Source organism: Chlorocebus sabaeus, chromosome 27 (assembly GCF_047675955.1).
Source record: "Chlorocebus sabaeus isolate Y175 chromosome 27, mChlSab1.0.hap1, whole genome shotgun sequence".
Taxonomy (NCBI): Eukaryota; Metazoa; Chordata; class Mammalia; order Primates; family Cercopithecidae; genus Chlorocebus; species Chlorocebus sabaeus.
In genome coordinates, this window is record NC_132930.1 from 2605937 (window position 1) to 2631247 (window position 25311).

At 40.8% G+C, this 25311-nt stretch overlaps 1 protein-coding gene across 3 annotated transcripts in view; it reads left to right on the top strand.

Annotated features, from left to right (window-relative positions):
• CORIN (corin, serine peptidase) overlaps positions 1 to 25311 on the top strand; it is a 278248-nt gene that overhangs the window by 33875 nt on the left and 219062 nt on the right. For all 3 annotated transcript variants that reach the window (XM_073012425.1, XM_073012424.1, XM_008017472.3), the window contains exon 2: positions 15137 to 15281. In XM_073012425.1, the coding sequence (XP_072868526.1) occupies positions 15137 to 15281 (145 nt within the window). The remainder of the gene's footprint in view (positions 1 to 15136; positions 15282 to 25311) is intronic.

The window sequence follows — 25311 nt, forward strand, 5'->3', positions numbered from 1 at the left end:
GGGCCAAGAGACCTGTGGCTACTTTTTGGCGTTCATCAGTGAAGAGATAAAACGGGTATTGGGGGTTAGGCAATGAGAGAGTAGGGGCTGACAGCAGACACGACTTAAGGCGCATAAAATGAGTAGTGATTAGTTTTGGATTGGACAGGGGTCCTGTTGGGGACTCTTTTGCAGCCTGGTAAAGGGGCTTGGCTAGGACCCCAAAATTTGGGATCCAATGTGGAAAGAATCCTATCAGTCCTAAAAAAGATAAGATTTCTTCTCTGTTGGTTGGGGGGCTGAGGTCCTGAATAAGAAGACTTAATCTGTCTATAGTAAGGGACTTGGACACAAGAGTAAGTTCTATACCTAAGTATATAACTGCAGGGAGACAAAGTTGGGCCTTTTGTTTGGTGACCCTGTAACCTAGCCCTCCTAAATAATTAAGGAGGAGGGCGGTGTCCTGTAGGGAGACATCATGTGAAGGGCTACACAGGAGTAAATCATCAACATACTGGATTGTGCTAGAACTGATTGGGCACTGGGCTAGATCTTTGGCCAATGCCTGTCCAAAAAAATGGGGACTGTCCTGAAAGCCCTGAGGGAGGACTGTCTAGGTTAGCTGAGTAGACATATAAGTTTCGGGGTCTTCCCAAGTAAAGGCAAACAGAAAATAGCAGTCGGGGTGTAAGGGAATGGAAAAGAATGCATCTTTTAAATCAAGGACTGTGAAGTGAGAGGTTTTGGAAGGTATACGGGATAAAAGGGTATATGGGTTTGGGACCACCGGGTGTGTTGGGATTACTGCCTCATTAATGATACGTAAGTCCTGAACTAATCTGTATGCTCCTGAGGGTTTTTTGACAGGGAGGATGGGGGTGTTACAAGGAGAATGGGTAGGAATTAAAATCTGTTGTTGGAGTAGATGATCTATGATGGGTTTAATTCCTAGTCGGTGGCACAAAGAGAGCGAGAACTGGGGGTGAGACGGAAAGTGGGTAGGGTCTTTTAAGTGAATGAGAATTGGCTTATGGTGTTGGGCGACTACCGGGGTAGAGGTGTCCCATACCTGCGAGTTGACCAACACTGGAAACGTTGGGGGTGGGGGAGGATTAGGACCTCGGTTATGAGGGCACAAAGGCGCTATGAGGGTGATGTTAGAGCCAGGGTGAGGATGAAAGGGAAGGGAAATAGCTGCCTTGAGCTTGGTTAAGATGTCTCATCCCAAAAGGGGGGTGGGACAAGAGGGCATGATGAGGAAAGAGTGAGCAAAGCATGCATAGTCCAGGCAGCAATTTAACGTTGGGGTCTGGTGAGGGTTAGACGGTTTACCGTCTACCCCAACTACTGAGATAGTGGATGGCTGACTAGGACCTCCATAGGTTGGCAAAACAGAATAGGTAGCCCCCGTATCAATGAGAAAAGAAATTGGCTTACCCACTACCTGTAGAGTTACCCTAGGCTCGGCGAGGGTGACCAGGGTCTCCGAGTGTGGGCACTGTCAGTCGTCGTCCAGGTGTAGGAGCTGGAAGGAGCCTTCTGACCCTTGAGGAGAGGCACCACGTTGAGGCGCAATGCCTGCCCTGCTGGTGGGGCAATCAGACTTCCAATGTCCCTCCTGCTGGCAGGTTGGGCATGGTGTGGTAGGCGGGTGAGGATTTGGGCACTTATTTGCCCAATGCCCAGTTGCACCACACTTGAAGCATTGGTTGGATGGAGTGGCCGCTTTGATTTGGGGACACTGGTTTGCCCAGTGTCCTGGGTCTCCGCATTTAAAGCAGGAGCCCTTAGGAGACTTATTTTTGGCTTTCCCTGCCGGCAAAGTGGGTAACGCGGGTTGGAGGGCAGCCACTAAAGCTTGTGCTTGGAGGGCGGCCTTCTGTTTTACTCTGGTTTGTCAAAGAGCTTCCGCTGCTTCTTCCCTAGAGTTAAAAACCTTGAAAGCCAACTTGACTAAGTCCTGAATGGGGGTTTGAGGTCCATTCTCTACCTTTATTATTTTTTTCCGGATGTCAGGGGCCGACTGGGAGATAAAATAAGCGACAAGGACAGTAGCTCCTGCCGGAGAGGTGGGATCCAGTTGGGTGAATTGGACAAGTGCCTCTGTAAGACGGTTTAAAAAGGAGGCAGGATTCTCATGTGAATGTTGAATACTTTCTTGTAATTTATCAAAATTTACTATTTTGTTAGAGGCTGCCTGCATGCCGGCTAAGAGGAACTGTATCATAATGTCTCTTCTGCGACGCCCGGGTTGTTGGGGTTGGTAGTCCCACTCAGGGTCTGCAGATGGGACAGCTTGCTCACCCACCGGGATGGCAGGGTCAGTTAAGTGTAATTGGTCTGCATGCTGCCTGGAGGCTGCAAGAATACACTCTCTTTCCCCTGAGTTTAGAGGGGAAGTAAGAATGACATGTAAATCATGCTAGGTAAGGTCATATGCCTGACATAGGTATTGAAACTCCTTGGAATATAGGGTGGGGTTAGCTGAAAAGTCACCGAGCCATTTCAATTTTGGAAAGATCTGCCAGGGAAAAAGGGACATGGACTCTAACTAGCCCTTTGGCTCTGGCAACCTCTTGGAGGGGGGCCAGCAAACCACTGGGAGGGGTAAGGTCAGGTTGATTAGGTTGATTAGTGGAAGGTTGATTAGTAAGGTTTGGTATAGTGGTTTTCAAGTGGGTATGAGCCGCAATGGGAGAGGTGGGAGGAGTGGCTGAAGAAGGAGCGGGAGGGGTGGTGGGAGGGGCATAGGGAGGGGGATTGGAAGGTCGGGAGGGAGGTGCCCCACCTTTGGCCCCATCTGAAATGGAGGCGGAAGGTCGGGGGGAGGTGCCCCACCTTTGGCCCTGTCTGAAATGGAGGCAGAAGGTAGGGGGGAGGTGCCCCGCCTTCGGCCCCATCTGAAATGGGGCCGGAAGGTCAGCGGGGAGGTGCCCTACCTTTGGCCCCATCTGAAATGGAGGCAGAGTCCTCCTCTGTTATTGAGGTGGGGGCCAAGGGCCAGGTTTTAGCTAATAAGACCTGGGCCATTGAACATTGGGCGCAAAGGTCTGGGTGAGAGTGCAAGTCCCAAAAGCCTTGGACATAAATGATTTCTGACCACTTTCCTAGTCTTTGACAAAAATTAGAGAGGTCTAGTAGAATATTATAGTCAAGCCTACCTTTGGGTGGCCATTGAGATTGGTTGTCTAATTTATATGTGGCCATGCCACCGTGGAAAGGAAGATTAGTCTTTTTTGTTTTAGATCCTGAGCCAAATGTAAGGTTTCTAAATTTTGGAGACAACCCAGGGGAGTGTCCCAAGGGATTTTTGATTGTGAGGTTCTCATTTCCCAGCCAACAGAAAGACAGAAACCAGCCTTGCACAGCGACAAAGTGTCCCTTGCCGCTGTTAAAGACCGGGGCCTCCTGGAGCCACTCAGAGAAAAGAGGAACTACAAGATGGACATCTCCGGGTTGGAGTCCTCTAAATGGCCACCTGGTGGCCTAAAAGGGGCCTCGGGCATGCACATGACTTCTGGCCAAGGGGACTTCTAGTGAATAGGTAGGGAAGGGGAACACTCACCGAAGAGGGCGACTTCAGAGCGGTGGCACAAAAGAAACCAGAATGCTTGATGTACTCAGGAAGGTTTTTGAAGCTGGAGTAGCAGGTTTGTGAGGGAGGAGGTTCCTAGGGTCCCCCTGAGGGGTCCCGAGGAGGGGGGTCTTCTCCCGGGTTTTGGCACCAACTGTTTTAATTAATTTAGGGGAGTTAAATAAGTTTAACATGAGACCAAATTAAGTAAGAAAGTGGCAGGTTTTAATTGCAAATATGCAGCAACTCTTGGGCGAGGTTCTCTGGTCCACAAGTATGGGGCCAGGGAAGTCGCGCCGGCTCCTGCTGGTGGAGAACTTTTATGTATTGGCACCGGAAAGGGGAAGGCAGTGGGCAGGAGAGGGGCATCTTCATAGGCGTGATCAGGTAAGTTTCGGTTTCTTCAGATTGATGTCACGTGGCACATGCTCAGTTGATCCACACTTTCCCAGGCATGGGCAAGTTGGTGATGAAGAACCTGGAAGCAACAGGGACTGCGCCATCTTGTTCATCTTCCTCCATCTTGTCCCTTTCCCCTCACCCAAACAGATACCACCAACATTATTCAATGTTACCCTAACTTGAATTATTTCTGGTAGTGACAGGGTTTTCTAGTAGCAATTTAAATAGATTTATATAGTACTATGTAATCTATGGATTATTGGGAGTCATTTTAATGTAAGCATTTTAACAATGAAAATTGCATTATGCTTAGAACATATAGGGACAATAAAAGTCACAACCCTCTTGAGCTTTTTAGAACCCCTGATGCTTTGAAATGTGTGTTAAAGCATTACTCATGACTATTTCTTTCCTAAAATGATGGCAGCTGTGTTTCCTATCTTGTGATGAGTATTTTTAAGATCACCATACAGAAAAGAGCAAGATTGTATTTAGAGCACATGTCGGGTTTATATGGTGCAGTTTTGGCAAAAATAAAACAAAGAACAAAAACTTTGTGAGTAGATTCTTTGATAGAAATAGTTCACAATTAATAAGTACTTAGAAAACTGAAAAATAGAATCACCTCCGATAGAATTGCAGTGTTTTTATTTAACAATGGCAAGCAGATACAACATATTAAAAAAGTTTTTGTGGATTGCTTATAAAAGTAAAATGCTAGATTTATTGGTCTATGATCCTAGAAAATGGATTTTGTTATTTTAAGCCTTTTTTTCATGATCCTCTTTCCTTACCCAACTGCGTAAATGTTCCTCCTTTTTCCACTTATAACACCTCAAGCAAATCATTCTGTTTTCCTCATTGAACTGAAATGACATATTTATACTCTGATTTTTCTTTCATTTCGTTTTTTATTTTTTTAATTATACTTTAAGTTCTAGGGTACATGTGCACAATGTGCAGGTTTGTTACATATGTATACATGTGCCATGTTGCTTATCGTCTTAAGGAGATTTTGGGCTGAGATGATGGGATTTTCTAAATAGACAATCATGTCATCTGCAAACAGGGACAATTTGACTTCTTCTTTTCCTAACTGAATACCCTTTATTTCTTTCTCTTGCCTGATTGCCCTAGCCAGAACTTCCAACACTATGTTGAATAGGAGTGGTGAGAGAGGGCATCCCTGGCTTGTGCCAGTTTTCAAAGGGAATGCTTGCAGTTTTTGCCCATTCAGTATGATATTGGCTGTGGGTTTGTCATAAATAGCTCTTATTATTTTGAGATACGTTCCATCAATACCAAATTTATTGAGAGTTTTTAGCATGAAGGGCTGTTGAATTTTGTCAAAGGTCTTTTCTGCATCTACTGAGATAATCATGTGGTTTTTCTCTTTGGTTCTGTTCATATGCTGGATTATATTTATTGATTTGCATATGTTGAACCAGCCTTGCATCCCAGGGATGAAGCCCACTTCATCATGGTGGATAAGGTTTTGGATGTGCTGCTGGATTCGGCTTGCCAGTATTTTGTTGAGGATTTTTGCATCAATATTCATCAAGGATATTGGTCTAAAGTTCTCTTTTTTTGTTGTCTCTCTCTCAGACTTTGGTATCAGAATGATGTTGGCCTCGTAAAATGAGTTAGGGAGGATTCCCTCTTTTTCTATTGATTGGAATAGTTTCAGAAGGAATGGTACCAACTCCTTCTTGTACCTCTAGTAGAATTCGGCTGTGATTCCATCTGGTCCTGGACTTTTTTTGGTTGGTAGGCTATTAATTATTGCCTCAATTTCAGAGCCTGCTGTTGATCTATTCAGGGATTCAATTTCTTCCTAGTTTAGTCTTGGGAGAGTATAATTGTCCAGGAAATTATCCATTTCTTCTAGGTTTTCTAGTTTATTTGTGTAGCGGTGTTTATAGTATTCTCTGATGATAGTTTATATTTCTGTGGGGTTGGTGATGATATCCCCTTTATCATTTTTTATTGTGTCTATTTGATTCTTCTCTCTTTTCTTCTTTATTAGTCTTGCTAGCGGTCTATCAATTTTGTTGATCTTTAAAAAAAAAAAAACAGCTTCTGGATTCATTGATTTTTTGGAGGGTTTTTTTGTGTCTCTATCTCCTTCAGTTCTGCTCAGATCTTAGTTAATTCTTGCCTTCTGCTAGCTTTCGAATGTGTTTGCTCTTGCTTCTCTGGTTCTTTTAATTGTGATGTTAGGGTGTCAATTTTAGATCTTTCCTGCTTTCTCTTGTGGGCATTTAGTGCTATAAATTTCCCTCTACACACTGCTTTAAATGTGTCCCAGAGATTCTGGTATGTTGTATCTTTGTTCTCATTGGTTTCAAAGAACATCTTTATTTCTGCCTTCATTTCATTGTGTACCCAGTAGTCGTTCAGGAGCAGGTTGTTCAGTTTCCATGTAGTTGAGCAGTTTTGATTGAGTTTCTTAGTCCTGAGTTCTAGTTTGATTGCAATATGGTCTGAGAGACAGTTTGTTATAATTTCTGTTCTTTTACATTTGCTGAGGAGTGCTTTACTTCCAACTATGTGGTCAATTTTGGAATAAGTGTGATGTGGTGCTGAGAAGAATGTATATTCTGTTGATTTGGGGTGGAGAGTTCTGTAGATGTCTATTAGGTCCACTTGGTGCAGAGTTGAGTTCAATTCCTGGATATCCTTGTTAACTTTCTGTCTCGTTGATCTGTCTAATGTTGGCAGTGGGGTGTTAAAGTCTCCCATTATTGTCGTATGGGAGTCTAAGTGTCTTTGTAAGTCTCTAAGGACTTGCTTTATGAATCTGGGTGCTCCTGTATTGGGTGCATATATATTTAGGATAGTTAGCTCTTCCTGATGAATTGATCCCTTTACCATTATGTAATGGCCTTCTTTGTCTCTTTCGATCTTTGATGGTTTAAAGTCTGTTTTATCAGAGAGTAGGATTGCAACCCCTGCTTTTTTTTGTTTTCCATTTGCTTGGGAGATCTTCCTCCATCCCTTTATTTTGAGCCTATGTGTGTCTCTGCATGTGAGATGGGTCTCCTGAATATAGCAAACTGATGGGTCTTGACTCTTTATCCAATTTGCCAGTCTGTGTCTTTTAATTGGAACATTTAGGCCATTTACATTTAAGGTTAATATTGTTATGTGTGAACTTGATCCTGTCATTATGATATTAGCTGGTTATTTTGCTCGCTAGTTGATGCAGTTTCTTCCTAGCATCGACAGACTTTACATTTTGACATGTTTTTGCAATGGCTGGTACCTGTTGTTCATTTCCATGTTTTGTGCTTCCTTCAGGATCTCTTGTAGGGCAGGCCTGGTGGTGGCAAAATCTCTAAGCATTTGCTTGTCTGTAATGGATTTTATTTCTCCTTCACTTATGAAACTTAGTTTGGCTGGGTATGAAATTCTGGGTTGAAAATTCTTTTCTTTAAGAATGTTGAATATTGGCCCCCAATCTCTTCTGGCATGGACAGTTTCTGCCATGAGATCTGCTGTTAGTCTGATGGGTTTCCCTTTGTGTGTAACCCGACCTTTCTCTCTGGCTGCCTTTAAGATTTTTTCCTTCATTTCAACTTTGGTGAATCTGACAATTATGTGTCTTAGAGTTGCTCTTCTCGAGGAGTATCTTTGTGGCATTCTCTGTATTTCCTGAATTTGAATGTTGGCCTGCCTTACTAGGTTGGGGAAGTTCTCCTGGATGATATCCTGCAGAGTGTTTTCCAACTTGGTTCCATTTTCCCCGTCACTTTCAGGCACACCAATCAGACGTAGATTTGGTCATTTCATATAATCCCATATCTCTTGGAGACTTTGTTCATTTCCTTTTACTCTTTTTTCTCTACATTTCTCTTCTCATTTTATTTCATTCATTTGCTCTTCAATCACTGATACTCTTTCTTCCAGTTGATCGAGTCGATTACTGAAGCTTGTGCATTTGTCACGTCGTTCTTGTGTTATGGTTTTCATCTCTATCAGCTCTTTTAAGGTCTTCTCTGCCTTAATTATTCTAGTTATCCATTCATCCATTCTTTTTTCAAAGTTTTTAGTTTCTTTGCACTGGGTACATAGTTCTTCCTTTAGCTCTGAGACGTTTGATCAACTGAAGCCTTCTTCTCTCAACTCCTCAAAGTCATTCTCCATCCATTTGTTCCATTGCTGGTGATGAGCTGTGTTCCTTTGGAGGGGTAGATGTGTTCTGATTTTTTGAATTTCCAGCTTTTCTGCACTGCTTTTTCCCCATCTTTGTGGTTTTATCTGCCTTTGGTCTTTGATGATGGTGACGTACTGATGGGGTTTTGGTGTGGGTGTCCTTTCTGTTTGTTAGTTTTCCTTGTAACAGTCAGGACCCTCAGCTGTAGGTCTGTTGGAGTTTGCCTGAGGTCCACTCCAGACCCTGTTTGCCTGAGTGTCAGTAGTGGAGGCTGCAGAAGATAGAATATTGCTGAACAGCAAGTGTTGCTGTCTGATTCTTGCTCTGGAAGCTTCCTCAGGGGTGTACCCCGCCATGTGAGGTGTGAGGTGTTGGTCTGCTCCTAGTGGGGGGTGTCTCCCAGTTAGGCTACTCAGGGGTCAAGGACCCACTTCAGCAGGCAGTCTGTCCGTTCTCAGATCTCAACCTCAATGCTGGGAGATCCACTCCTCTCTTCAAAGCTGTCAGACAGGGGCATTTACCTCTGCCGAGGTTTCTGCCTCTTTTTCTTTAGCTATGCCCTGTCTCCAGAGGAGGAGTCTACAGAGGCAGGCCATCCTCCTTGAGCTGTGGTGGGCTCCACCCAATTCGAGCTTCCCAGAGGCTTTGTTTACCTACTTAAGCCTCAGCAATGGTGGTCACCCCTCCCCCAGCCTCACTGCTGCCTTGCAGTTAGATCTCAGACTGCTGTGCTAGCAATGAGGGAGGCTCTGTGGGCCTGGGACTCTCTGGGCCACGTGTGGGATATAATCTCCTGGTGTGCCATTTGCTAAGACCCTTGGTAAAGCACAGTATTAGGGTGGGAGTTACCCAATTTTCCAGGTGTTGTGTGTCTCAATTTCCTTTGGCTAGGAAAAGGAATTCTCTTCCCCCTTGCACTTTCCAGGTGAGGCGATGCCTCACCCTGTTTCAGCTCTCACTGGTCGGGCTGCACCCATGGACCAGCGCCAACTGTCTGACACCACCTAGTGAGAGGGACCCAGTACCTCAGTTGAAAATGCAGAAATTACCCATCTTCTGTGTCACTTACACTGGGAACTGGAGGCTGGAGCTGTTCCTATTTGGCCATCTTGGTTGCACCCCCCCGAAGATTATTTTTATCTTTCAACCTTTTCTGGAGTAACTTTGTACTACAACAACAATCAGTTTGTCTGCCAATTTACCCCCAGTACAATTATATCATATTTTGTTAAAAGCCCCAATGAAGAGATTAAGATACAATTTTCTTAAAAGAATTTATATTTTAGTTTGATTATCAAATTAAACATACAAATTTAAAAATACACATATATGCAGATATACACTGATACACTACATCAGTGGCTCACCTACTTTTTCTATAAAGGACCAGATAGTAAAGATTTCAGGCTTTGAGTACCATATGATCTCTGTTGCAAATACTCAACGTTGTTGTAGTAGCAGGAGAGCTGTATAGACAGAATATAAACAAATGAACATGGCTCTATCCAACAAAACTGTATGTACAAAAATATTCGGTGTGCTGAGTTTGGTCCATGGACTAGTTTTCTGATACCTGTTCTATATATTTAAGATGTAAAATTTATCACAAAATATAATCCAACCAATTAGAAAATAATTCTTGGCTGGGCACAGTGATTCAAACCTGTAATCCCAGCACTTTGGGAGGCCGAGGCGGGCGGATTACGAGGTCAGGAGATCAAGACCATCCTGGCTAACATGGTGAAACCCGTCTCTACTAAAAATACAAAAAATTTAGCCAGGTGTGGTGGTGGATGCCTGTAATCCCAGCTACTTGGGAGGCTGAGGCAGGAGAATGGCATGAACCCGGGAGGTGGAGCTTGTAGTGAACCGAGATGCCCACTGCACTACAGCCTGGGCAACAGAACAAGACTCCATCTCAAAAAAAAAAAAAAAAAAAAAAAAAAAAAAAAAAAAAAAAAGAAAAAAAGAAAGAAAGAAAGAAAGAAAGAAAAGGAAAGAATTCTCACTTGGTTTCTTCTGGGCTGAATTCCTGCTTTAGAGTAACCTGGTTGTTGGCAGCTATTCCCACCTTCAAGAATTATCTGGACAAACCCACCTAAAACCCCTAGTCAGGTATATCTGGTTCATTGGCTCTGGCCTCAGGAATAATTCTTCTGTCTGAGGGGTTTAAGGAATGTAGCTCCTGTCAACCCCTCAGACAGAAGATTCAAATAATCTCTGCTGGATGAAAGGGAAATCTGGCTGTGACATCTGTCACCCCATTGATCACCAGGGTTGAATTGGCTGATCTGCCTGGCTAAGCAGGTGTCCCCTTCCCCCTCACTGCTCTATGTGCATCTTCCCTGAAGCTGTGTGCTCTGTCAAAGAGGACGACCATCCCTGATAGATGAGGACCCATCTTTGGTCAGGGGTATTCAAGTAGGTGCACTCCCCAACTAGAACCTCCACACAAGCTCTCAAATATTCTCTGCTGTTTGCAGCTATGGATGTGCCCTCAAGAATGCACCATGTGTTGACAAAATCAAATGCTGCCTGAAGGTGAAAAAGGGTAAAGACTTATGTACTTGAAATGTCAACTATGATCTCGTTGACCTTTGCAAACTTGATAAAATGGACTCAAAACCTTGTATACCCTGTGTAAATCCAAAGTCCTCCCCAGAACCTCTGGGTGCATGGCTCTCATGATCAGCTCTGATTCCAGGCTCTGCAATCTTGAATTAGTTCAGCTTTGGGGTCATTTTTCACGTTGTCTTTTCTCATCATGCAAAGATAATACAGCCTCTCTCTTACTCTGGCTATAGTGTGGAGAACACGTTAGGGAGTGCATGGATAAATATAGGTAAACCAGATAGGAAGAGCTGTTTGCAGTATTTCAGGTGAGACATGTTTATTTTTACTATAATGTAGCATCTATTAGACTACAGAGTTTCATTTTGCATATTAGTATATCCCAAGTGCCCAAACAATACCTGACACATGATAGTTGTGCAATTACCTTTTTTCAGATTGCCAACCCTGGAATAATACCACATATGGGGATGAAAATTGTTTATTTGGTTCCAGACTTGTTGAGTTTGAGTTACTTTTACAACCTCCAATGAGGAGATGTCAAGTGGTCAGTTGCATATAATGGTCTGGAGATCAGAGGAAAGATCTATGGTTGTTATTTAAAGATGCAAGTCACCTATGGATTGCTACTAATTGAAGATAAATGTGTGGATGACATTGCCTGGGGAGCGAGTGAATGTGAAAATTGAGCCTTCAAAAACAGAAGGAATGACCAGAGAGGCAGGAGAAAGAGAAGCCAAAGGAAGAAAGTGCTTGACGGCTATCTGAAATTTTGACCCCTCAAATGATACCAAGATGGCATACAATTGTGGTGAAATAGTACACTGTGCCAGTGTACGTTATGCTTTTAAAATAAATGTAGTTCTTACGATACAAGAAACGAGATTTCACTAACAAGATTAGTAAAACATAAGAACATTTAGAAGGCTGAGGTGAGTGGATCACTTGAGCCCAGAAGTTTGAGATCAGTCAGAGGAACATGGTGAAATCCTGAATCTACAAAAAAATTAGCTGGGTGCGATGGATGGTGCACACTTGTTGTCCCAGTCACTCAGGAGACTGAGGCAGGAGAATCTCTTGAGCCCAGGAGGCAGAGGTTGCAGTGAGCCAAGATTGTGCCACTGCACTCCAGCCTGAGTGACAGAGTGAGACCCTGTCTCAAAACAAAACCAAACACCAAAAAAAAAAAAACAAAAAAAAACCCCCAAAACCAAAACCAAAAATAAAAACAACAACAACAAAAAACACATAAGAATGACATGCTTTACAAATATGTGCAGATCCAATCAGATGCGTTGTTCCCTACCCTTGCCATGGAATGCTGTGCCTGTGCTCAGCTTGATTTCAAGGCTGAGGAAGGTGCTTGTGGAAGAGGGATGCCATTTGGAGAAAGGATTGTTTAGAGTCCATGGAAACAAAGCTTAAGGATGATTCTGGTTGTTTATTTCACCTGGCATTTACTCAACAGTGAAGTCTGAGAGTTGCCTTGTGTTCAGAGGAACCTCGAAGGGCCTGTGCATAATGTAGCATTTGCAACAGTCCTAAGTGGCCATGAGTGCAAGAGGAAAGTTATGCAAGTTATTCAAGAAGAAAGTGCTGAAGTATTGAATTTCTCCTGCGTATTTCTTCCTCCTCTCCCTTTGTAAAAAGCAATCAATTCTCTGGCCGGGCACGGTGGCTCATGCCTGTAATTCCAGGACTTTCAGAGGCTGAGGCGGGCAGATCACGAGGTTAGGAGATCGAGATCAGTCTGGTTAACATAGTGAAACCCTGTCTCTACTAAAAATACACAAAAAATTGGCCAGGTGTGGTGGTGTGCGCCTGTAATCCCAGCTACTCAGGAGGCTGAGGCAGGAGAATTGCATGAACCTGGGAGGTGGAGGTTGCAGTGAGCCAAGATTGTGCCACTGCACTGCAGCCTGGGTGACAGAATGAGACTCCATCTCAAAAATCAAACAAACAAAAAAATCAATTATCTTGTCACTGAAGAAAATATTTGGTCTAATCATGAGTATCGTTTTTGGAGGTCCAGTACTTGATATATACTTAGATGAGATATTAAAATGGGCCTCTAGCATTTTCTCCGCTGACTCTTTACTTATAAATGCTAAATGAGATGTATCTGGCTCCAGCAGTCCAGATGGCAATGAGCCATTGTGAATTCGTCACCCAAGGTTATCCCTATAATGCTTCTGTGATCACCTTAGCGAGGAAGCTTCTTCATTGTTGTAGAAGTTAAATATATTTCATAAATTCTTACCTCTCTGTATACACTTTGCAACATTTTTTTTTTAACTCGTAACAGACTTTTTCAGGGGTACTTTTCTCAGAATTATGGCTGATTCAGGGTTGCTCTCTCTACAATATCTTATGTGATCTTCCAGCAAATTATATTTCTATCCTTTGAATTCTTATGTCACTTTAGCTGTAAGAGTCATGGTGCTTATCATTTGCTATCTTGCAATATAGTTATATTATTCATGTACATATCATCTCTCCTACAAGACTGTGAGCTTTTGAGAGACAGTGGTTTGAAGTCATTGTCATATCCATCATTATTATTATAATTAGTAGGTGTTCAGTAACTAAGTAAAATAAACAAGTATCAACTTGTTTCTGCCACTAACTTTGTTGGCCTATAGTCCCACACTTCTGTTTATTGATTGATTTTTTTTTTTTTGTAGACAAGTGTTGTATATAAGCCTGAAAGGGCACTGCCTATCCAATGCTGGTATTGTAATCAATGTGCTATTGCAGATCTCATATTATATTGCACCAGTGCTATGTCTTCTTGAAGATCAATTGTAAATTAACTGTAAATGATAACACATTGGCTGGTAGCTTAATCCAGGTACAGAGGAAATGGATCTGTAAGACATTAACCTAGGAAATGAAGCTCTTCTCAAGTTAACAACATAAGTTATTTCAAATAATGTCTCTCATGGAGAATTCTTAAAATTACAGAAGCTGTCATCATATTATGTAGTGAACATTGCTTGCAATATGGGTTAGTGAACCTATATTCCCAGATAGAGGGAATAAAGCAGAAATGGGAATCATATAAGCCTTGCAATTCAGAAGAACCCATCAAAATTGTCTTTGCATCCATGGGAAATAATCAAATACTGGTGAGGAAGTCCTGAGAATATTACAGGCCCATTCTGTCAGAACAACTTCTTGATTATTATAAGGCTCTTTCTCAAAGGTTATTCATTAAAAAAAAAAGTTTGGTATTTATTACAGAGGAAGAACCAACAAAACCTGGTGATGTATGGCATAGGGGGATGATGAAATGGGGAGTCTTTGGACTCCACTCTCCATATTGGAATGGAGGAATTTCTGTAAATACAAATATGAAAGTCAGTAGAAGAACTAGTTTGCAGATAGAGAGAGAGAGAAGGTTCATCTTAGTTTTGGACTTGTTAAGAAGAGGGGCTACTACCCACCAGGCATTAGAAGTATGTAGTGTAACTCTGAAAGGAGTTTAGGATGCAAGAGAGATTCAGGAGATAGTTACACAGAGGTTACAGTTCAAGTTCTGAAACAGTCAGAGGAGAGAATGCAGAGTTAGAAGTCCAAGAGAGAGTCATGAGAAATGTCTTCATTAAGGAGACCCAGAGAGTTTCTTGTAGTGATTCAAAGCCCTTTTAGTACCATCTCAGATGTTTTTTTGAAGTCACTGCTTGAAGCTAGCCATTTGTAATAAATGAATTTCCAGATATCATTTCTGGCAAGAGATTGAACTAAGCAAAATTTGAAGCATTTGAAGACAAGAACTTTATCTGAACCATCATTTTTGTACTTTGACATCCTCTCACAAGGGATGGGCTGCAGGGGCAGCATGGACAGCCGAGGATGTCCTCAGAGTTGTTAGCGTTTAATTGGCAATCAGGGCAGCCTCCTCCTTATATTTCAACTTGTCACTAAATGCATGGTCAGTAACAGCAAGCCTGGCTGAATTATTAATGACCAAATACTTATTTTATCCAGATTCATTCACATTTGGTTTAGACTAATGAGACAAAAAAGAATGAAGTCTGGATAATATTCTGTCCACACCTACTTACCAATTTTGTATCAGCGTATTAGGCAGTCTTCACTTCTGTTGTAGCTTTGGTCCAGGGTAAGGTTTTGCCATGGTAATTCATAGCCCTTTGGAATTATACCAAATTGACAAATATGTCTTTAAAAAGCAAAATGGGATATTGTTAAAAGCCCATATACTTCTGAAAAATGTTTCAGAAATAGATAGTTTGCTCTTCCCTGAATGTAGATGTACAGTTATCTGTTCATTTATTGACATGATTTGGTGACTAAGCTCATTTCATACCCTAAAGCACAAACAGTAAAATCTTTTTGGAATGCTGCTGTTTTAAATGGATAGCTGTAACCTATAATTTCATACCTTGTATTGTAAAACTAAAACTATGTTGCGTTTTCCTCTTTCACTTTAGGTCTTGAGAGCTGATGACAATAACATGGGCAATGGCTGCTCTCAGAAGCTGGCGACTGCTAACCTCCTCCGGTTCCTATTGCTGGTCCTGATTCCATGTATCTGTGCTCTTGTTCTCTTGCTGGTGATCCTGCTTTCCTATGTTGGTGGGTGAGGCTATTATTAAAGAAAAATGAAGTTAAAGTGAAAATTAGCATGATATAGAAGAGCGATTTCTACTTAGTACTTATTTAACCTAAAGTGTCAGTCAATGAGAGGATTATCTGTTCACAACGTTATGCAAATCTGCAGTTTCAGCTACTGTAACCACTCTACTGTTATTATTATTAATATTAATGAATGAGTTTATGAATGTAAAAGATTTAAGGAATGATTATTAGGTTGCAGGCACTTTGAAAGTTCCTGAGAACTCCAGGATGGTTAAATTAGTCCTTTCTTAGGAGCTCACAGTTGAGAGGAAGTGATGATTATCACACAAGGCAACACATGTTTAAGATAGAAGTGTATACATAGTCCTATGGGCACATTCAAAGAAAACATCATGGAGAGTTAATGTTTTAACTTTGAAATTAAGTTAATAGAAATTTGGGTTAGAAGACAGTAGTTCCGGAGTCACATTTGGCAGAGAAAATAGCTAGTACAAAACTATAACCCCTTGAAAGATGAACATAGATTTAGAAAACTGGGTGAAAATTTGGCAGTGGTGGGAAATGCAGCTAGACTGATAAAGTTCAAATGAAACAGGATCTTACATTTTCATACTAAATACTAAGGGATTTGGGGTTTAGCATTTAGATCACTGGTTTTCAAACTCTATTCCATGGTAACAAAGTTCTAAGGAGGAGACTTAAGGATTGCACAAATGTTTGCTTTGACTTTCATTAAAAAAAAACCAGATCTTAAATACACACTCAAACTACATATTACATACCACATTTTTAACCAGGTAAAAACCAGAAATCAAGTAATACGTGCTGACAGTTTAACTCATTAATATTTGCATCTTGCTATCTTTCTAAATGAATGATACTTTAAGTTTGAAAGGTCAACTTTTTGGAAAAAGCAATAAACTATTATCACTGGTAGCTACCTAATGATATAAATCAGGATTTTAAAAAATATGTGCAATCAAATAAAATAGAGAAATAAATATCAAGACGATGCTGATCTAATTGCATTGCCATTGATTTTGAATTTTTAAATTTCTCCAAACCTCCTTATTATTTTCTTACTGGTTTATAGAACTTACACACTTAGATCTTACAAAGTAAGTTAATCACAGTAAAATACAGCTCATATCTATTTATAGATATTAGGCTTTTATATGATATTTGCTTGAAAATAACGTTAATCTGCTATAAAAATGATTACAAAACACCGCTATGGGTGGTGGATTACCACTGGAGGATCTTTCCAAGAAAGGAGAACTCTGATTATTTTGCATTTGCAAAAGGCAGTAGAACTGGATATACTACAGAGTACTGAAGGCATAAAGAAATGAAGGCAGGGAGACCAGTTTGGGGCTCTGACTCTGGTCTAAGTGAAAGGTAATAAGGGTTTGAAATAAGGTGTTGGATGCATTAAAATCAATATAAATCAAAACTGGAGTTTGGTATGAGGGAGAGAGGAGTCAAGGCTAACTCCTGGATTTCTGGTTTGGGTAACCAGGCTTTTTAAAAAAACTGTGGGTACATAGTGGGTGTGTATATTTATGATGTATGTTACATAATTTCTTACAGGCATGTAATAAGCAATAACCACATCATGACAAATGGGCTCTCCATCCCCTCAAGCATTTATACTTTAATGTGACAATAATCCAATTATAACCTAGTTTACAATCCAATTATACTCTATTATTTTTTACAATCCAATTATACTCTATTATTATTAGTTTTTTTTGAGATGGAGTCTTGCTCTGTTGTCCAGGCTGGAGTGCAGTGGCACAATCTCGGCTCACTGCAAGCTCTGCCTCCTGGGTTCACGCCATTCTCCTGCCTCAGCCTCCTGAGTAGCTGGGACTACAGGCGCCCGCCACCACACCTGGCTATTTTTTTGTATTTTTAGTAGAGACAGGGTTTCACTGTGTTAGCCAGGATGGTCTCAATCTCCTGACCTCGTGATCCGCCCATCTCATCCTCCCAAAAATCGATTATATTTTTATAATCCAGTTATACTCTATTGTTTTTAAATGTACAATTAAACTTCAATTTACTATAGTCAACCTGTTGTGCAATCAAATGATATCTTATTAATTCTTTCTAACTATATATATTTTTTGTACCCATTAACAACCCCCACTCCTCTCCCCACCCCCTACTATCCTTCACAGCCTCAGCCTCTGATAACCATCCATCTATTCTCTGTCTCCTTGGGTTCAACTATTTTGATTTTTAGCCCCTAAAATAAGTGAGAACATATGAAGTTTGTCTTTCTATGTCTGACTTATTTCACTTAACATAATAACCTGCAGTTCCATTCATTTTGTGGCAAAATGACAGTATCTCATCCTTTTTATGGCTGCATAGTACTCCATTGTATATACACACCATATTTTCTTTAGCCAATCATCTGTTGATGGACATTTAGGTTGCTTCCAAATACTGACCAGTGTGATCAGTGCTGCAAAAAACATAGGAATGCAGATGTCTCTTTGATGCACAGGTTTCCTTTCTTTTGGGCATATACCCAGCAGTGGAATTGCTGGATTCTATGATAGCTCAATTCTAGTTTATTTGAGGAACCTCCAAACTGTTCTTTATAGGGGTTGTACTAATTTACATTCCCATCAACAGTGTACGAGGGTTCCCTTTTCTCCGTATCCTCACCAGCATTTGTTATTATTGCCTGTCTTTTGGATATAAACCATTTTAACTGGGGTGAGGCGATATCTCATTGTAGTTTTGATTTGCATTTCTCTGATGGTCAGTAATATTGAGCCCCTTTTCATATGCCTGTTTGCCGTTTGTACGCCTTATTTTGAGAAATGTCTGTTCAAATCTTTTGCCCATTTTTAAGTTAGATTATTTGACTTTTTAAAATAAAGTCGCTTGAGCTCCTTGTAAATTTTGATTATGAATCTCTCATCAGGTGGGTAGTTTGAAAATGTTTTCTTCCATTATGTGTGTTGTCTCTTCACTTTGTTGATTGTTTTCTTTGCTGTGCAGGAGCTTTTTAACTCGATGTGATCCCAGCTATTCATTTTTGCTTTGGTTGCCTGCGCTTGTGTGGTATGACTCAAGAAATTTTTGCTCAGACCAATGTCCTGAAGAGTTTCCCCAATGTTTTCTTTTAGCACTTTCATAGTTTGAAGTCTTATATTTAAGTCTTTAATCCATTTTGATTTGATTTTTGAATATAGTGAGAGATAGGGGTCTAGTTTTGTTCTTCTGCATGTGGATATCCAGTTTTTTAAGCACAATTTATTAAAGAGACTGTCCTTTCCCCACTGTGTGTTCTTGGCATCTTTATAGAAAATGAGGTCTCTATAGGTGTGTGAATTTGTTTCTGGGTTCTCTATTCTGTTCCATCAGTCTGTGTGTCTGTTTGTATGCCAGTATCATGCTGTTTTGGTGACTATAGCTCTGTAGTATTATTTGAAGTCAGGAAATGTGATTCCCCCAGTTTCATTCTTTTTGCATAGGATAGCTTTGGCTATACTGGGTCTTTTGTAGTTCCGTATAAATTTCAGAATTGTTTTTTCTATTTCTATGAAGAATGTCTTTGGGATTTGGATAAGGATTGCATGGAATCTGCAGATTGCTTTGAGTACTATGGAAATGTTAACAATATTGATTCTTCCAATCCATGAACATCAAATATCTTTCCATGTTTTTGGTGTCCTCTTCAATTTTTTTTCATCAGTTTTTAGTTTTTATTATAAAGGTCTTTCACTACTTTGGTTAAATTAATTTGAAATCTGGGCCCATTTGTGTCCATTATTCTTGGGAAGGTGTTTCAGGTCTTCTAAGGGACTTGGGCCTGAGACCCTACAATGCTGCAATTCTTGAAGACTTCTAGAGAAAGGCACTGCCTTGGTGGTGCTGGATAAAGTCTGAAAGAATTCTCTGAATTACCAGGCTGAGACTCTCATTCTTTTCCCTTACCTTCTCCCAAACAAACAGAGTCTCTCTCTCCCCCTGTGCTGAGCCTTCTGGAACTAGGGGCAGGAACACAAGCATCCCCCTGGCTGCTACCACTGGGACTGTGCTGGTTCAGACTTGAAGCCAGCACAGCACTGAGTCTCATCCCAGGCCTGCTATACCACTACTTGGCTACCATCTAAGTTCACTCAAAGCCTTAGAGTCTACAATCAGCAGGTGGCAAAGCCAGCCAGGTTTGTGTCCCTACCTTCAGGGCAGTGAGCTTCCCCAGGCCCCAGGTGGGTCCAGAGATGTTGTCTTGGAACCATGGATTGAAGTGAAAAACCTTAGAACTTCAGCTGGTGTTCTATTCTACTGCAGCTAAGCTGGTACTCAAACCATGAGACAAAGCCCTTCCCACTCTTCCCTCCCATTTCCATTGGCCAAGGAGCCTCTCCCTGTGGCTACCACCACCACCAACCCATGGGGGCTTTTGCCAGGCTACCACTGATGTTTCACTTAAAGGCCCTTCAGTCAGTTTATGATGCATGCTTCCAGGCCTGGGACTCACTCTTCGGGACAGTGGACTCCTCTCTGGCCCAGGGTAGGTCCAGAAATGCTAACTAACCAAGAGCCTAAGCCTGACTCAGGGACCCCAAGAGCCTGGTTGGTGCCCTACCCCACCGAGGCCAACCAGGCACCTAAGGTGCCGGGTAGAGTCCCCTTTACTTTTCCCGCTGCTTTTCTCAAATAGAAAGAGTCTTTCACCATAGCCACCACAGCTAGGAATGTGCAAGGTCACATCTGAAGCCAGCACATCTGAGCCCAAGGCTCACCGCATATAACCTGGGTATTGCTGTTGGATATTCAGGACCATGGGGCTCTTTGATCAGCAAGTGCTGAATCCTACCAGGTCTCTGCTGTAACAGACCAGCACTGAGTTCAATGTAAAGTCCCCGAGTTGCTGTGCTCTCCCTTTACCAAGCACACCGATTTCTCCATGCCACCCACTGCTGGAAGATGAAGGAGAGGTGGCACAAGCACTCCCTTAGCCACCCCAGCTTGTGTCTCAGTAGGTCACGTGTCTCCCAGTCCATTGGCTCTGAACCCAGCTCAGCACTAGGGCTTGCCTAGGAATTGCAGTCCTTGTGGCCTAGGCTGTCGCTCAAGTTCACTTAAAGTCCCAGAGCACTCCAGCCTGCATTGGTGAGGCTTGCTGGAACTCAAGCTTGCCACTGTGATGGGCAATTACCCTTTGGTCAGGGCCTATCCAAGTGTTTCCTCTGCTTTCTGCTGTGACAGGGCAGCACTGAGTTCAATGCAAAGCCTCATAATCACTGCACTCTGCCTCTCCCAAGTGCCCACATTCTCCAAGCTGCATGGCTACTGCTGGGGGATGGGAGAGGATGGTGTCGGCATTCAAGACTATCTGTCTTGCCCTCTTTAATGTCTTCTTCAGTGATATGAAGTTAAAAGCAGGTACTGTGTTTGCTCACCTGATTTTTGGTTCTTGTGTTAGTGACTTTTGTGTGGAGTTAATTGTTAAAATGTGGTGTTCCTTTGGGGTGGGGGACAAGTGCTACAGACTTCTATCAGGCTTCTTGCTCTGCCTCCTGTATCTAACCGGGTTAGTTTTGATGCTACCCGTTAACATAGGAAGTAAAGGTGCAGGAACCTGATACAGGCAGATGAAAGAAAGATTGGAAGCTTGATTTGTGTATTAGAGATTCTTATGGGACAACCAAGTACAGTGGAATCATAGATGAATTCAATAGTGAAAGCAGTTCAAGAAATGGAGAAAAATGAGAAATCCAACATGTTGCTTTCCTAAGGAATTTCAAGAGAAATCGTGACCAAATATGATGTTTGGCTTCTGTGACAGAGCAGCACTGACTTTAAAATTTAACTCCCAAGTCATTGGCATAGGACTGAAGGTAGGGGATCCAGGAGGGAGATTGAGAAGGGAGGTCTGCCATGCATGCGGCAGTCTCAGTGGCAGTTGAAGCAGCGCGAGTCAATGAACTCTGAAGAGAAAATGCATCAATTGGAAGCTGAGGGCAATGCTCTGGAGGACACTAGTGTTGAAGGGGCAAACAGGAGGGAAAAAGAGATACAGGAAGACTAGAGAAGGAAAGGAACCCAGAAATGCTGGCTTTCACAGATGCCAGAGGTCAGAGGGTGACCAAGTAAGAGGAAGACAGAACGAGTGCCCCAGCCCAGGAAGACTGAGGGTTTTCTGTGGGATTTTTAGTCACTTCTTGCTCTGTGGTGTCACCTGTGGTCTGCTCTCAGGCTAAGACAGTAAACCGTCCTGAAACGCATCTCTGCCACTCTCTTCTTCTAAGAGTCAGCACCCCTACAGACCTGGCCTGCTTCTCCTGCCTCTCCAGTGCCCTCAGTAGTTGTCTTTTTGTGTTTTGTCCAGAGTTTATAGCTATTATCTCTGGACAGATCTGTCTGGTAAGAGCTTCCTCTGCTATACCTCTGTCATTTTAAAAAGTCTGTTTGTCATGACACTATGTTCATTGGCTCACACACTTTGAGGAACACTTCCTTTCATTCTCAGGATCTAGTGCTAATATAAAATGTAAGTACATTTAAGTACATCTGTGCTTAGAGGCCTCTGAGCAGAGGGCAAAGGAGGAATGTTTTGCTTTAAATGGGTTATTCCTTTTAATTTTATTATTAGTTAATTAATAGTAATTTATTCTTATTAATATAATATACCATTCGATCCAACCATTTACAGTCTAGAATTCAGTAGTGTTTAGTATATTCATAGATAAATGTAACCATCACTGCAGTCTGTTTTAGGACATTTTTGTCATCTCAAAACAAAACTCTGTACCCTTTAGCTACCACCCAATCTCTCCCCATCTCCTCACCCCTAGCCCCAAGCAGCCACTAATCTGTTTTCTTTCACTATAGATGTCCCTATTCTAGACATTTTGTATTACCATATGTGGTATTTTGTGACTGATTTCTTTCCGTTAGCATATATTTTTAAGGTTTACTCACGTTGTAGCATGTATTAATGCTTTATTCATTTTAATGGCTGAACAATATTTCATTGTATGGATATACCATAGTTTTTTTATCCATTTGTCAATTGATAGGCATTTGGGTTATTTCCACCTTTTGGCTATTATCAATAATCCTTCTACGAATATTTATGTGTATGTTTTTGTGGGGACATACATTTTCATTACTCCTGGGTATATACCAAGAGCGGAATTTTGTATCACTTATGTAACTGCTCCTAAATGCTATTTTGTTTATATGTAGGCAAACTTTAGGAAGTGGGGGTTTTCCCATGCATCTTCAAAATCATTCTTTTAGCAATTCAAGATGCAGAAAACAAATAACCTCATTATAAAGTGGGCAAAATACATGAACAGATGCTTCTCAAAATAAGCATACAAGTGTCCAACAAACATGAAAAAATGCTCAACGTCACTAATAATCAGAGAAATACAAATCAAAACCACAGTGAGATACCATCCTCATACCAGTCAGAGTGGCTATTATGAAAAAGTCAAAAAACAACAGATGCTGTTGAGAAAATGGAACATTTGTATGCTGTTGGTGGAAATGTAAATTACTTCAGTCACTGTGGAAAAAACTTTCAAGATTTCTCAAAGAACTTAAAATAGAACTACCATTTGACCCAGCAGTCTCATAACTGGGGATATATCCAAAAGAAAATAAATCATTCCACCAAAAAGACACACACTCATGGCAGCACTATATTCACAATAACAAAGACATGGATTCAGCCTAGGTGAATAAAGAAAACGTTGGGGCTGGGCGCGGTGGCTCACTCCTGTAATCCCAGCACTTTGGGAGGCTGAGGCCGGTGGATCATGAGGTCAGGAGATCGAGACCATCCTGGCTGACATGGTGAAACCCTATCTCTACTAAAAAAAAATACAAAAAATTAACCGGATGTGGTGGCGGGCGCCTGTAGTCCCAGCTACTCGGTAGGCTGGGGCAGGAGAATGGTGTGAACCTGAGAGGTGGAGCTGGCAGTGAGCTGAGATCGTGCCACTGCACTCCAGCCTAGGTGACAGAGAGAGACTCTGTCTCAAAAAAAAAAAAAAAAAAAAAAAAAAGAAAGAAAACGTGGAATATGTGTGTATATATATGTGTGTGTATATACACACACACACACACATATTCCATGGAACACTATGCAACCATAAAAAAGAATGAAATCATGTCCTTTGCAGCAAAATGGATGTAGTGGGAGGCCATTCGCTTAAGCAAATTAATGCAGGAACAGAGAACTAAACACCACATGTTCTCAGTTATAAGTGGGAGCTAAACATTGAGTGCTCATGGTCATCAAGATGGGGACAATAGACACTGGAGACTACGGAGGAAGGCAAGGGTTGAAAAACTGTTGGGTACCATGCTCATTACTTGGGTGATGGGATCATTTGTATCCCAATCCTCAGCATCACATAATATACGCATGTTACAACTTGCACATGTACCTGAATCCAAAATAAAAGTTGAAATTTTATAAAAAGAGAAAAAAATTAAAAAACATTATTTTAATAAATTCTGTACCAGATGATTTAATATAGCCATGTTGAAGTAATATCTGCCCAAATAAATATTCCTTATTTTATAACTGAGATGTTTGTTGTTGTAATGAGCAATACAAGTATTTTATATCTTTGTTTTAAAAACCTCATTAAATTGCTTATTTTAAAAATTGTTCTATTTGGTTTGAGTTTATAACTTTGTGCTCATTGAAAGTTTTGTAGTTATTTCTGTGTACATTAGGGTTGCTAAGGGATGTTGAGATGTCAATGGTGTATAAATAACAGGAGCTCTAGCTTCAAAAACTAAGGAGATAATAATGAAGGGATTATTGATTAGAAAAGATAAAAGCCTTATGCTAACAAATACAGATGTACTGTGTGTCCCTAATTTTGTCTGTTTTGGCTTCCCTCATGCAAAAAATCAAAAAAAGATGGTAAAAAGATTTCTGAAGATAAGAGAGTTGTGTTGTCAAATAATTGCTTTAGCAGCAGGCTATAGAAGAAAGCAGTAGTAAATTGTTTTTCAACTCAACCACTAAACTGAAGCTAGAGCTACAAAGATTGTTTAGTTTTGTATTTCCCAACTCGGCAGATAGTCTGAGTTGTCCATATGGTTCCAAAGATTTGAACTCTAAAAGAAGGACTCAGGTTCTTCAAAGAGAAATTGAAAAATAAGAAAGTTACATTATATGTAAGTTTTTATTTCACTAGTTATAGTCTAATACTGATGGTCCATATGACAAAGAAGAAAGAGCATTCAACTTGGCACTAGAAAATCTGACTTTAGGATTTTACTCTTCCATTTACCAGACATGTGAGTTTAGGTAAGATATTTTGTTTTCTACATGAGATAACTCTTTTTTGTATCACAGAATTGTTATGGAAGTCAAATGAAATGTTTGTGAAAGTGTTTTTATAAATGATAAGTTCATCATAAAAGTAAAAAATTTGTTTTATTTGCTTATGAATAATTATCAAATAATTATTTTAATAGTCGTATTATACCCAAGTAACAATTAACTAAAGATACATTTTTGTCTCATGTTAACTCTGTCCATAAGCATTAAAACCTTTGTGCTATGACCTGTTGTCATAGTAACCCCGTGATCCTAACCCCATAACCCTAGCATCAGGCTGTTGCTATAAGATATTTGGATTGCCTTAAAGTAGCTAGGAAGAAGTAAAGCTGACCAACAGTTAGATTTGTAACATGATGACAAGTTTGACAGGACTTTTATTCTTAGGCCTGAGATTTACTTTCAGGGATTAATTTCTTTCTTATAAGAACTAAACCTGCAATGGTTTGTGCTGCTTCATGTGACTACAAGAGCCAATTTATGCCATAGAGTACTTTGAGATTGAACTGATACCTTCCTTAAATTTTACATATACATATATAATTATTTAATATATTATAAATTCACAATATTATATATTATAATTATGTTATATATTATTACATCATAACATTATAAATATACATCTTGCAACATTTAAAGTAAAATTATTTTGATATGTTGAGAAACATTTAAAAGAAACAAAAT